The sequence below is a fragment of the Globicephala melas genome, chromosome 10 (assembly GCF_963455315.2).
Source record: "Globicephala melas chromosome 10, mGloMel1.2, whole genome shotgun sequence".
In the NCBI taxonomy this organism is placed as follows: Eukaryota; Metazoa; Chordata; class Mammalia; order Artiodactyla; family Delphinidae; genus Globicephala; species Globicephala melas.
Window position 1 is genome coordinate 332953 of NC_083323.1, and position 13372 is coordinate 346324.

At 51.6% G+C, this 13372-nt stretch overlaps 1 protein-coding gene across 7 annotated transcripts in view; it reads right to left on the minus strand.

Moving 5' to 3' along the window:
- PPP6R2 (protein phosphatase 6 regulatory subunit 2) overlaps nt 1-13372 on the minus strand; it is an 84388-nt gene that overhangs the window by 24013 nt on the left and 47003 nt on the right. For all 7 annotated transcript variants that reach the window (XM_030855491.2, XM_030855488.2, XM_060306103.2 and 4 more), the window contains 3 exons: nt 7554-7740; nt 2380-2517; nt 1134-1199 (listed from right to left, as the gene is read on the minus strand). In XM_030855491.2, coding sequence (XP_030711351.2) covers nt 1134-1199; nt 2380-2517; nt 7554-7740 — 391 coding nt within the window. The remainder of the gene's footprint in view (nt 1-1133; nt 1200-2379; nt 2518-7553; nt 7741-13372) is intronic.

Below are 13372 nucleotides of genomic sequence, written 5' to 3' on the forward strand. Positions count from 1 at the left end.
GCCTCCGCGGCCTCCCAGCTGCCTCGGGGACTGGGAAAGGGCCAGTCAGCTCACAGCGTTCACACTGGTGGAGGGGCATCTCCCTTCCCAGATCTGGAGCACAGACACCCTTGCCCGGCTGCCTGGCCAGGCCCGTGGGCCAAAAGAGCCCCAAACAGCACAGCCAGGCAGCAGCAAAGGCTCAGACATGAGTCAGGACCACCGCTCTCCAAAGTGCTAAGGAGACCGTGCGTGTGCAGCCGTGTGCAGTTGTCACGTGTAGGAAAAGGCCTATCGGGATATTCCCCACACTCTCAACTGTGATACCGCAAGGAGCGGGCAGGGGCTGAGAGGAGCCCCACTGCCACCCCACACGCTCCCTCCGGAGCTCACGCCCCTGTAGACCCCATCTCCTCGAGCGCAGGCTAGAACCAGCACTCACAGCGGCGGCACGCCGGCGAGGACTGTCACCTGTAGGTCAGGTGCCTGCCCCAGAGGACGCAGCAGCAGGCTGCGAGCTGCCCTGCGGAGAGGCCCGGGGGGCATGGGGCCAAGGGTAGCCTCAGCCAGCAGCCCTCAGGAAGCTGAGTCCTGGCACTTCCCTGGTGGTCCAGTGGTTAAGACTCTGTGTTTCCAACGCAAGGGGTATGGGTAGGGGGCGTGGGTTCGATCCCTGGTCAAGGAACTAAAATCCCACATGCCACACAGCCAAGAAATAAAAATAAACAAACAAATAAATAAATAAATAAAATAAGGAACTGAGTCCTGCAGAGCCACCAGTGACCCTGGGGGCAGACCCTCCCCTCGTTGAGCCCTGAGGTGACCACAGTCTTGTGAGAGACCCTGGGCAGAGGACCTGTGACCCCTGGCCCATAAAAACTGAGATAAAAAATACTTACTGTTATAAGCAACTAAGTTTTGGGGTCATCTGTTACTCAGCCATAGATAACATACAATTCTATTCGGACTGTTTTTTTATAATATGTATGTACTATATTTTAGAAAAAAAAAGTCTGCAAGTCAGTGCTTGATTAAAGGAAGAGCATCTGAGGAAAGGAGTGACTTGCCCCCTCAGACAGCAGTGGAGAGCGCTCTCTGCCAGCCCTGAGCGAGGGGCGCCTGCTCAAAGGTGGGGTCCACGAGCCCATACTCACATCTTCATCCTGACTCGGGTGGATCAATTCCACGAGCCTCTGGATGAGCTTCTCTTCATTAAGCCACTGAAAGGGAAAAGGAGGCCTGTAAGTGACTCCGCTCACATCTGACGAAATGGAAGGTAAGTCCTTCAGTGCAACAGAAATCCACGCGCCAGGTTCTGGCACAGAGATACTTCACCCAACACGTGCGTCCACCCAGACCCTGAAAGCACAAGCAGTGGCCGAATTCTGGAGTGACCCAAAGACTGTAAAGGAGGGGATCCCCTTCCACATGCCCTAATGGTCCAGACTCTTAAACACACGTGAGCTCTGTTTTTAGGACGTCTCCGAAGCGGAGCCTGGAGCCACCCGCGCCGATGGGGCTCTCCCAGCACACAGCCCAGCTGCTCCCTGCAGCGCCCGGGCTCCAGGTCAGTCCGGCTCCTCTACGCACTTCCTTACCCCAAAATGGGCTCAGTGTAGTCAGGGCAGGCGTCCCACTAACGTTCAGCAACGGCTGACGTTCCCGCGGCTCTCACTGTGCCACATCAGCTACTATGATTAACTCTCAGTGGGAGGCCGCTCCATAACGAAGCGGGTTATGAATCTGAGAGCGACAACTGTCACCTAATTCCAGGAGCTGGAAAACCGTCAAGAAGGACCAATGGTTTACTTATTCTATCTTAAGCTGCATTACAAACAACACCTGCCCAACAGCAGCAGATTCTTTGTCCGGCACTGGTTTCCTGGGCTTCTTGGGGTTGAGCACCCTCCCCTCTTCTGGGAAAGCCCTCAGGGAGCTATGGGTAGCCCCTCTCGCTGTGAATACTGTCAGGACAGACACAGGCCAACTCTGGTCTTCGAAACGTCTCTGCATGGAATCCTCTTCGGCGACTGTTTCCTCTTGGGCACGTACTCGGGCACAGGACCAGCACCCAATGGAGACCTAGCAGCCCTAGGGGTGGGGCACAAGTGAGGAAACCCACTTCTGCTCTCTGCTGATGAATGGACTGAGGCAGGACAAGAGAAAAGGGGCAGATGCCAGACCCAGCCTCAAATACAAGCCTTGACGAGAACCCCTGTGTGGTTCTCATCAGGAGGGGAAGGTCCTGCTGGGTGGAAAGCTGGGGTGCTGGGCACCCCGGTGCTGCTTCACCAGCTCCAGCCTCCTTATACCAGGAGGCACTTACTCCACACTCGGAGAATGTGCAGAGCCCACGCAGACGGGGAGGGGCTCCAGGGAGGAGGGGGCCCACACACTCACATGCAGGACCTCCTGCCGGAGCCCGGCGGGCTCTACGCAGCTGACCAGGCGCAGCAGCAGGTCCATGAGGGCCGAGGTGCCGATGTGCTTCAACAGCAGGCTGATGAACTTGTCCTTCTTCCTCAAGAACACAATCACCTGCAACCAGACAGCCCCTGAGAGGTGAGCAGGGCAGACCCTGACCACCAGGAGATGCTGCCCCCAAGAACTGCCATGGGAAAGATTCATTTTCAACAACAGTGAGCAGAAATAATGGAAAGACGTGGAAAGAGCTGTAAGAAAGCCCCCTCCGCCGCCCCCCCAGCAATGACAGGCAGAGCCCTGAACACAGGCGAGTCCACGAGGCGGTGGGGGCCTGAGAGGACCCTGGGCTGGCAGAGTTTGCCACACACCGAGACTGGGCACAAGTGCAGCCCCAGCACCCGAGTTGACAGCTCCCGGACAGGGGACACAAACCCGGAAAGCTGACAGGCCCCACAGGTGGCTGAAGGGAAAGGACTGAGGTTTCAGAAAAGCAGAGGCGGAGGGGTGCAGCTGGCTGGTGACCAGAGCCGACAAGACACGACACAGCTGGCTGGCTGAGTGTGCAGTCACAGGGTGTGGTGCCTGAGCGCAGAGGGACGGGAGAAGCCCAGGCAGAGGCCTTCTTGGACACGTGTTGGCAAGCTCGGCTCAGTTGGCCACAGAGACGAGGTGCCTGCAAGTCCAGGCCACTGCACAGACCCAGGACTCTACTGGGGACAATGGGGACACGGAACAGGCAAGGGATCCCAACCACCCTCATGCCAGAACCCTCATGCCAGAAGTGAAGGGAAGGAGGGGAAGGAGGAGGAAGAGAGAGAAGAGAGGCAACAGGGGCGGGGGGGTTGGGGAGTGGGGGGCAGGGGCGGGGGTTCTTTGAAAAGCGTGATTAGAGAGAAAGACTGAAAACAGCAGAGAAGGCTCCAGGGAACATCCTACACACCCTACAGATATAAACACCATTACAAGGGGTTATCCGGAACAAGTTTAGGCCAATTTCTGTAAATTTGGAAAAATGAAAAATTCCTTTGAAAAACTCACTTACGTAAACTGACAAGAAGAAAGAGAAAATCTGGAGTTCTAGAGTGTCAAAAGAAACAAAATCTCTAATTAAAAGCCTCCCCATACAGAAGACTCCAGGCTCTAAAGGCTTTACTAGTGAATTCTCTCCAAAATTTAAAGAAAAATAACCCCAATCTTATGCAGGACTCCTCCAGGGTCCTTCTCTCATAAAATGAGAGAAGATGCCCCATATCATTGTATGAGGACATAAAACCTCGATTCCAAAACCTTGATATGCGCACTTTAAGAAAAGGAAATTATATAAAGACCTACTGTAGAGCACAGGGAACTCTACTCAATACTCTGTAAAGGCCTATAAGGGAAAAGAAGCTAAAAAAGAGTGGATATGTGTGTATGTATAATAGATTCACTTTGCTGTACACCTGAAACTAACACAACATTGTATATCAATTATACCCCATTAAAAATTAAAAAACAAAAAAGAAAAGGGAAGGAAATTATAAGCCAATCTCACTGATGGCCACAGATACAAAAATTCTTAAAAAGAAAGCAATATGGGGCTTCCCTGGTGGAGCAGTGGTTGAGAGTCCGCCTGCCGATGCAGGGGACACGGGTTCGTGCCCTGGTCCAGGAAATTCCCACACGCCGCGGAGCGGCTGGGCCTGTGAGCCATGGCTGCTGAGCCTGCGCGTCCGGAGCCTGTGCTCCACAACGGGAGAGGCCACAACAGTGAGAGGCCCGCGTACCGCAAAAAAAAAACCCAAAAAACAAAACAAACGAACAAAATAAACTCCACAACAAACAACATACTTAATTGTAAAACAGTGAAAGCTTTTCCTCAGAGGCAATAAATAAAACAGAGGCCCACTATCACCACTTCAATTCAACAATGTATTAAAGGTTCCAGACAATGCAACAAGGCAAGAAAAAGAGACAAAAAGTGTAACATTTATAAAGGACAAAATAAAACTGTCATTAATCACAGATGGTATGATCTTATACATAGATTTAAAAAAAGAATATAAGGAATTCGCTGGCAGTCCAGTGGTTATGACTCCATGCTTCCACTGCAGGGGGCATGGGTTTGATCCCTGGTGGGGAACTAGGATCCCACATGCCGTGTGGCGTGGTTAAAAATAAAAATTAAAAAAAAAAAAGTAAAAAGAATATAAATTATTAGAACAGTAGCTTTATTGATATTTCCAAAAACTGGAATCAGCCCAGATGTCCTTCAACATGTGAATGGTTTAACAAACTGTGTTCCATCCACACCATGGAACACTACTCACACTGCAATAAAAGCGAATGTCCTACTGATACATACAACAACTTGGATGACTCTTCAGGGATGTATGCTAGAAAAAAAAGCCATAAGGCCTATATGTTATATGATTTAATTTAAATAACAGTTTGAGAAAACGAAATTTCTGAAATGAAGCAGACTAGTGGTTGCCAGAGGTTAGGGATGGGTGAAGGGATAGAGGCCAGAGGAAGGTGGGAGTAGTTATAAAAGGGCAACACAAAGGATCCTTATGGTTTAAGAACCGTTCAGTATGTTGACTGACGATGGAGACACGAACCTACACAAGTGATAAATTGTACTGAACTTAACACACGTACACACACAAATGCCTGCAAGTGAAATGTCAATGTCCTGGTTGCGATCTTCTGCTAGCATTTTACAAAATGGCACCACTGAAGGAAACCAGGCAAAGTGTACAAAAGGTAGCTTTACGTTCTTTCATAAAACTGCACGCGAATCTACAATTATCTCAATAAAATTTTTCAATAAAAAAGACACTGTTTAGAATAACATGAAAATATCAAGTACCTAAGGATAAACATAACGAGAACTATGTAAGACCTCTACCCAAAGAACTTGGTTACTGAGAGAAATTAAAGAAGCCCTAACTACTCAGCTTTCTGCTATAGCACAAAAGCAGCCATAGATAATATGTAAACAGGAGCAGCTGCGTTTCAGTAAAGTTTCTTGTACAAAATAGGGGCGGGCTGGCTTTGGCCTGTGGGCCATAATTAGCCAACCCCAATCTATAGGAAATGCAAGCCTAATCAAAACTTCAGCAGGTTTTTCTGGGGAACAGGGGAGAATGTGGAAACTGACAAACTCACTCTAAAATTTGCTCATCCTAGAATAATGCAAAAGGCAAAGAATAGTAAAAACAACCTTGAAGAAAAACAAAGTGAGAGGACTAATTCTATCGAACATCAAAACTTACAAAGCTACAGTAATTAAATAGTGCTGTGTTCATAATTACAAACAGGACAGTAGAAAAGAAATGCATACACACGTGATTGCTTGATTTATGACAAGAGGGACACTGTGAAGCAACTGAGAAAGCACGGCCTTATCAATACAGTGCTGGGTCAACTGGACAATAACCATATGAAAAAACACTTCAGTCTGACACCATTTACAAGAATCAATTCCAGGTGGACTGTAGGTAGGAATATGAAGGTAAAACAATAAAGCTTCTAAAAGATAACACAGAAGAGTAGTAAGAGAATTATCTTTATGATTTCGAAGTCAGCAGAAGTTTCTTAACAAAACAACAACAACAAAAAAAAACAAACAAATAAAAAGAGTTATGACTTGGACTATATGAAAATCAGGCTCTCTGCTCATTAAAATATACCATTAAGAGAGTAAAAAACAAAACCAAACCCAGCAAGCAGAGTGGGAAAAGATGTTTGCAACGCAAAATCAACAAAGGGGGAATTCCCTGGCAGTCCAGTGGGTGGGACTCTTGGCTTTCACTACCGAGGGCGTGGGTTCAATACCGGGTCAGGGAACTAAGATCCAGCAAGCTACGTGGCACACCGCCCCCCACCCCCCCAAAAAAATCAACAAAGGACTTGTATCCACGAAATAGAATTCCTACAAATGAAAAAAGAAGAGACAGCCTGATAGAAAATGGGCAAGAGACTTCACACAAAAAGTATCTAAATGGCCAATTAATACATGAAAAGGTTCTCATCCTCACTAGTCACCAGGGAGATGCAAACTAAAAGCACAATGCTGTTATATACACCATCAGAAGAGATAAGATAAACCGACTGATAATATTAGTCAGGGCTGGAGAGGAAGTGGAAGAGCAGGAACTGTCATGCTCTGCTGCTGGGACTGCAAACTGGCTCAACCACTCTCACTTCAGCCATTCAAGCTGAGCACACGTACATCCTAGTTACGACCACGTGGCGCAACGCCTGGAGAAAAGGAAGTCCTTATGTTTTAGAGATACACACTGAAATATTGACAAAGAAACGACAAGCCGCCTGGGGTTTGTTCTGAAATAGTGCCTGGGGGACGGCGAGCAGGGATAAAGGTGAAAGACTGACAAGGCCGCCTCCTGAAGCACGTAACGGGCACAGGCGCCAGCAAACCTCATGGCCCTCCCGTGCCATCTACGGTGTGCAGTGCTGAAGCACACCAGGGCAGATGCAAGGCCGGAGCAACCGTGGAGCAAATGTGGCCTCCAGGAGGCCCACGCTCCAGCTGAATGAAACGAGTTCACTCCCTGCTTTACAGAAAAATATTACTAGGCAATTCCTTTTTTCTTTTTTCTTTTTTTGGCTGCACCACGCGGCTGGTGGGATCTTAGTTCCCCGACCAGGGATCAAACCCCTACCTCCTGCAGTGGAAGCACGAAATACTAACCGCTGGATGGCCAGGGAAGTCCTAGGCATTTCCTTTAATTTGCTTTGAAACAATAAGTGCCCTAGACATACAGGCACCTGCCACCCACACAGATGCAGCAGCAGACACCCTAATGTCCTGCCATGATGCAGGTATGTCCTGGATCTCTCACCCATGACTGGTCAGTGACAGGACGAGCTGGCCTAGTTTGGGGCCCTGTGCAGCTCCCAGGGGTGGCAGAGGTGCTGCTTATTTCAGAGCCGGCCAGAGGAAGTCTCTCTTGGGAAGCCACTTTCTTAATCAAATCCCAGCCCCCACAGCAGCAGCCCACACAGCTCCACGCGTGTCCCACAGGACAGTCGGAAGCCTGCCCCCACAGCCTGGTGCACAGGCCACACAGCAGCGGCTGACGGCAAGATGCCACGGGGTCAGCCGCGCCTCCCTCCCGCGTCTCGCGGGCTTGGCAGAGGAGTACCTGTGCAGTTCTTCTTGCGATGAGACTGCCGATGGTCTTGCTGAAAAAACTGGCGAGGAGAGGATTGAGAGGCGGCTCACGGTTCAAGAAGTCGTAAAGAAGGTTGAGCAAAGTCTCGTCCCCTCCCAGTCTGTCACTGATCTGCGGCACGTCACACGTCAGCAGCTCACAGGCTGTGTTTGGGTACCTGAAGGGGCACAGTGCAAGCAACTGTAGGTGAATGAGACTTCCCCACTACTCAGGAAGCTACCTGAATGATCTGCCCCTTAGGAAGCAGATCCACAGGCAGAAACCAAACATGGCTAGACCCTGGAACAGAAGAAAAATGTGATTATTCTGTGACCAACCGGCATTTTTGACTACTAGAACCTCAATGTTTTTATCATACCTTTTTCTGGCTCCTCATACCCTAAACTCTGACATCCCACATTTTCTGACTCTACTTCCATTCTCTACGGAACCTTTCCTAATCTTTTGGCTTCTCCTCTGCCCTCCTACTCACCTGCCATGTCTCTCACCTCCATCAGGTTCGTCCTCCCCTCTCCAAGCCTTTCCTGACCCCACATGTCAACAAGCACAGATCTAGCTTGTTCCCACACTGAAGAGATGCTTCATCAGCAGTTTACAATGCAGTACCAGTTCTGAAGTGTTATGCAGGCAAATTATTATTAAGATATACCAATATATGTAAACGATGTACTATTCATTTGATAAAAATGATCAGACAGGGGCTTCCCTGGTGGCGCAGTGATTAAGAATCCACCTGCCAATGCAGGGGACACTGGTTCGAGCCCTGGTCTGGGAAGATCCCACATGCCGCAGAGCAACTAAGCCCATGCGCCACAACTACTGGGCCTGCGCTCTAGAGCCCACGTGCCACAACTACTGAAGCCCACGCACCTAGAGCCCGTGCTCGGCAACGAGAGAAGCCACCGCAATGAGAAGCCCACGCACCGCAACGAAGAGTAGTCCCCGCTCGCCGCAACTAAAGAAAGCCCACGCGCAGCAACTAAGACCCAATGCAGCCAAAAATAATAAATAAATAAATGAATACATTTACTTACTTTAAAAAAAAAAAGATCAGACACAAAATAATCCTGATCCCATTACGTGTAATCCCATACCACTATGCTCCCTGCCTGACCCTCTGACAGACATGGGGTCACTGCTGTGGTCCTGGGACAGGCCTACCCAATGTCCTGCTGCATCCAGGACAGAGCCCACCATAGCAGTGCAGTGACAATGCCTGGTGCCACACTCAGCACATCTGGGAACACAGGTGAGGGTGCCCAGGGCCAGAGCAGGCAGGAACCTGGCGGGAGCATCCTGTGGGGCTGACTGCCCTGGAGCACACCTGGCACCAAGCTACACGGGACATGCTGTGCAGCCTCAGGCACCTTACCTAACGTTTCTGTGTCTAGGCTGCTTTCTCTGAACATGTAGGTCTGAGTGTCCGCCTTCCCCACGAGGCTGCGTATAAAGCAGAGTAGCAGCGTCTGGCGCACAGTAAGCCCGGGGTCAAGGTCAGCCACTGTGACCCTACGGCTCCTGGTAGCCACCCACACGGCCCCAGCAAGGGCCTAACCCCAGGTGGTCACTGCGGTCAGCTAGGGCCTGGCGGCCGGCCCAGCATGGAGGGCAGGGGACAGGAGCTCAGCCTGGCTGTGGGGTGGGTGCTCCCCGTCACCCAGAGAAGAGGGCCTTCTGAAGCCAAGCGGGCAGCCGGGTATGAGCGAACGCCCGATCCACACAGAGGGGCCCAGACGAGGTGTGGCCAGCGCCCAGCTCACGGGGTCGAGGCGAGGATGAGATGGGGCAGCTCCGTACCGTGGACGTGGCCCACAGCGACCAGCACAGCAGACAGTGCAGGGCCGCAAGGGGCAGAGGCCAGAGAGCCTGCTCGGAGTGCAGCACCCAAGGCCGGCACAAGGCCCCACAGGACACGGGCGGAGAGGTACCCACCAGACTCCAAACAACAAGACAAGACTCACCAAGCAACAAGGGAGAAGCATGCCCCAGAGAAACGCACAGAGGCTTTTCCAGAGCACACGGAAAGGCTCCCATCCAGTCTCTGCGTGTGCGCACGCGCACACACACGAATTGTGCACGTGTATGGCAAGCTGAGCCACAAGGCGCTGTTGTACTTAGACAAGGTTGCATCTAGGTGGAGGGACTGAGATCTCTATCAGTATTTTATAATTACTCTTCAGAAAAACAGGTACTGCTCTAATAATTTATATAATTTATGCAGGAAATAGCCATCCCAGTTAAACACGGCAGACGGAACATAGAGGTTTGTGGCCATAATGCAAGGAAGAAAAGACAAGAGAGGTAGAAACTCCGCGGAATGAACCTAGAGGGTGGCGGCCAGGGAAGCAGGCCAGGCGCATGAGGCAGGTCTGTGTCTCAGGGTCCTGGGGGAGGAGGGTGGGCAACCAGACACACAGCTCAAGAAACCCAGAAGGACCCTGTGGAGCCCTCCAGGGCATGAAAGCCTTTCTGTGTCCACTATTTCTTGTTGGTAGGAAATAGGCTTCATTCAGCCTCCCTGACATTCCGCACGTTCCAAAGGGCAGGTTCAAACAGTTACTAATCAGGGAAGGGAGGGCTGAAGAAACAAGGGAGGGGCAGCCAAGAACCAATGGTGCAGGTCCTGGTTCCTCCTCGAGGGATACACATAACAGTATCTGTGAGCCCTTCAGCAGAACCAAGGCCTCCATCCAGGAGGACAGTAACTTCAGGCTGAACCCAAGATCCCTGGAGCATCTGCTCTGTTACCTGACTGCCAGCCAACGAGAAGACAGCCACATACTCCGCAGCCCTCACCCCAAATTTTCCCTATAAAACTTCTCCCCTGAAATTGGGGAGTTTGGGGTGTTTTTTGTTTGTTTGTTTGCGGTACGCGGGCCTCTCACTGTTGTGGCCTCTCCCATTGTGGAGCACAGGCTCCGGACGCGCAGGCTCAGCGGCCATGGCTCACAGGCCCAGCCGCTCCGCGGCATGTGGGATCTTCCCGGACCGGGGCACGAACCCGTGTCCCCTGCATCGGCAGGCGGACTCTCAACCACTGCGCCCCCAGGGAAGCCCAAGTTTGGGGGTTTTGAGCATGAATCACCCATTCTCCCTGCAGGTGCCTGCAATAAAAAACCTTCCTGTGCTCCAAACTCTGGCGTTTCGGTTTGTCTGGCCTCACTGTGCTTTGGGCACACACACTTGCGCTCTGTAGCACTCAGAGAGGCCTGGATGGAGACAGCGCCCACCAGGCAGGTGGAGGGTCAGTGCAGTGAGACTCCCAGCCCCTCCTCCTTGTTTTGTTTGCTTAGTTTTATACTTATTTACTACTAATTTCTCCCAAACTCTTTGACTATAAAACTCTCCTGGATGATTGGTCCTGCTTCTGAGATTCCCCTACCTTAACCCAAGGGATAAAGTTACATTACTGGGAAATTCCAGAGCAACAGGATTAGAAAAGGCCCTAAAATGCCCCTAAGGAAAGCTGCACACCTGTGGCATCAGACGCGTCAGCAGCAGGGCTGGAACTAGGAACTAGAAGATGTGAACGAAAAATGCTGCTGCCCTGTCAGTAAACAAAGGGTGCTGCAGCCATCAAGCCACTAGAGCCTCCCCGGCCGCCCTGCCCCGTGAGCCCTGAGAGAACCCGGGAGAGAGAAAAGCAGCTCAGCCACAGCAGCCACCCTCAAGGATGGGAAAAGCACAGGATCCTGGCCCTAGACAGCTGAGGTGCAGACCAAAGGAATGATTTCAGTGAGCCCAGACTCCTTTTTTTTTTTTGGCTACGTTGGGTCTTCGTTGCTGCGCACAGGCTTTCTCTAGTTGCAGCGAGCGGGGGCTACTCTTCGTTGCGGTGCGCGGGCTTCTCATTGTGGTGGCTTCTCTTGTTGCGGAGCATGGGCTCTAGGCATGCAGGCTCAGTAGTTGTGGCTTGCGGGCTCTAGAGTGCAGGCTCAGTAGTTGTGGCGCACGGGCTTAGTTGCTTCGCGGCATGTGGGATCTTCCCGGACCAGGGCTCAAACCAGTGTCCCCTGCATTGGCAGGCAGATTCCAAACCACTGCACCACCAACCAGGGAAGTCCCGAGCCCAGACCCTTGCATCTTTCCATACACAGAAAAGTGCTAAATTAACTTAAGATGTCTGGTTTTCTTTAATGAACAGTAAACTTTTGAAGTCCCGACTACCTGGTCTTTGTTGCAAAAACTCCTATATATCCTGGCCCCTCCCTCACTCTTTAGAGCTGTCCCTCAGAGCGAGCTGAGAGTCCTGTCTCCAGGGCTTGAAGCCTTAGAAATTCCGCCAAATAAAACATTATTCTCAGCTTTTAGGCTGTGCGTTTTTTTTTCTTTCAGTTGACGAAGACACCTATGGAGTCTTCAAAATTTCAGGAGACGCATGTCCAGTCTGACTGGAAACCAGAGGGAGCTTACAGCCAGCAGGAAAGAGAACGATGCACTCAGGCTGCACCCCAACCTTGCCCCCCATGCAGACCTCCTCAGGAAGCTGCCAGAGAATAGGATTTGCCAGGGGAAGGAGACAAAAAAGAGGAAGACAAAATCCTGGAGCACGGAAGGTGGACTCAGGAATTATCAGAGCGAGGATGGGAGAGTCCAGGAACCGTAACGGCAGGGATTCATTCCCTCTCCCCCGCTTCATGCCTCCCTCTGGGCCCTGCCCTGCTGCTCCCCAGGGGCTCAGCTGGGCAACTGGGCTCAGCCGTCCTCTCTGCTCTGCCCCTTAGTGTGGCAGGCAGGGTTATTTGGTGGGGGTGGGGGTGGGGTCCTTCCTGGGGTCCTGCCCTGACCTAGCCCTGCTTCCCGCTGGGTGAGCAGTTCTAACTCTGATTTGGAAAGAGGAAGCCCTCCACTCAGAGCTAAAACATCCCCCCACACCACCAGCATGAGGAACAGAAGTGGTAACTTGGAGTCCATCTGCTGGCTTTTCTGTCTTATTTCTCAAATGGTCCAGAACTCTGCAAAGTGCACAGGAATCTCAAGAAAGAGGCCAGAAGCATCCTCAGGGTTCTCAGGCTGGACCAGGTGGCCAGCTCCCGGCCCAGGGCTGCTCCACAGAGGTCTCACCTGCATGGAGCAGCTTCTGGCTTTAGCAGAACAGCTAACCACTCAGGGCAGCTCCTCTGGACCCGTGTGGCTCGGGCACACTCCCTGCTCTCGGGAAGGGTCTCTCCGTAACCAGCCTGCAGCCACGAGGGTGAAGCCACAGCAGCTGGGCTGCAGAGGCACAAAGGCGGCTGGAGGAGGTGCTGTCGCCCTGCCCAGGTGGCCTGGGGCGGCCATCCAGAGGCAGAGCAGCGCAGGCACTGGCTCCGCACTCTCCACTGTGTCACCTGCTGCTGCCACACGCTCCGAGGGCTGAGCTGAGCAGCTCGACGGAGACCTACGGCTCAAAGCCTGAAACAGGGCCTATCTGTATCTTTCGCATCTTTAAAAAAATGATCTTGACTCCACTTCTTCCTTCAGCTACTACCTCATCCATCTACCCAGCCTATTCCTCTTCTCAAAAAGGACGTTTTGATTTAATTTTAATTAAAAGCAAATAAATTTTTAATAAAAGCAAGTTAATTTTAAAATTACCTTTTATTTAATTAATTAATTAATTTATTTATTTGCGGTACGCGGGCCTCTCACTGCTGTGGCCCCTCCCGTTGCGGAGCACAGGCTCCAGACGTGCAGGCTCAGCGGCCACGGCTCACGGGCCCAGCCGCTCCGCGGCATGTGGGATCCTCCCGGACTGGGGCACGAACCCGTGTCCCCTGCATCGGCAGGCGGACTCTCAACCACTGCGC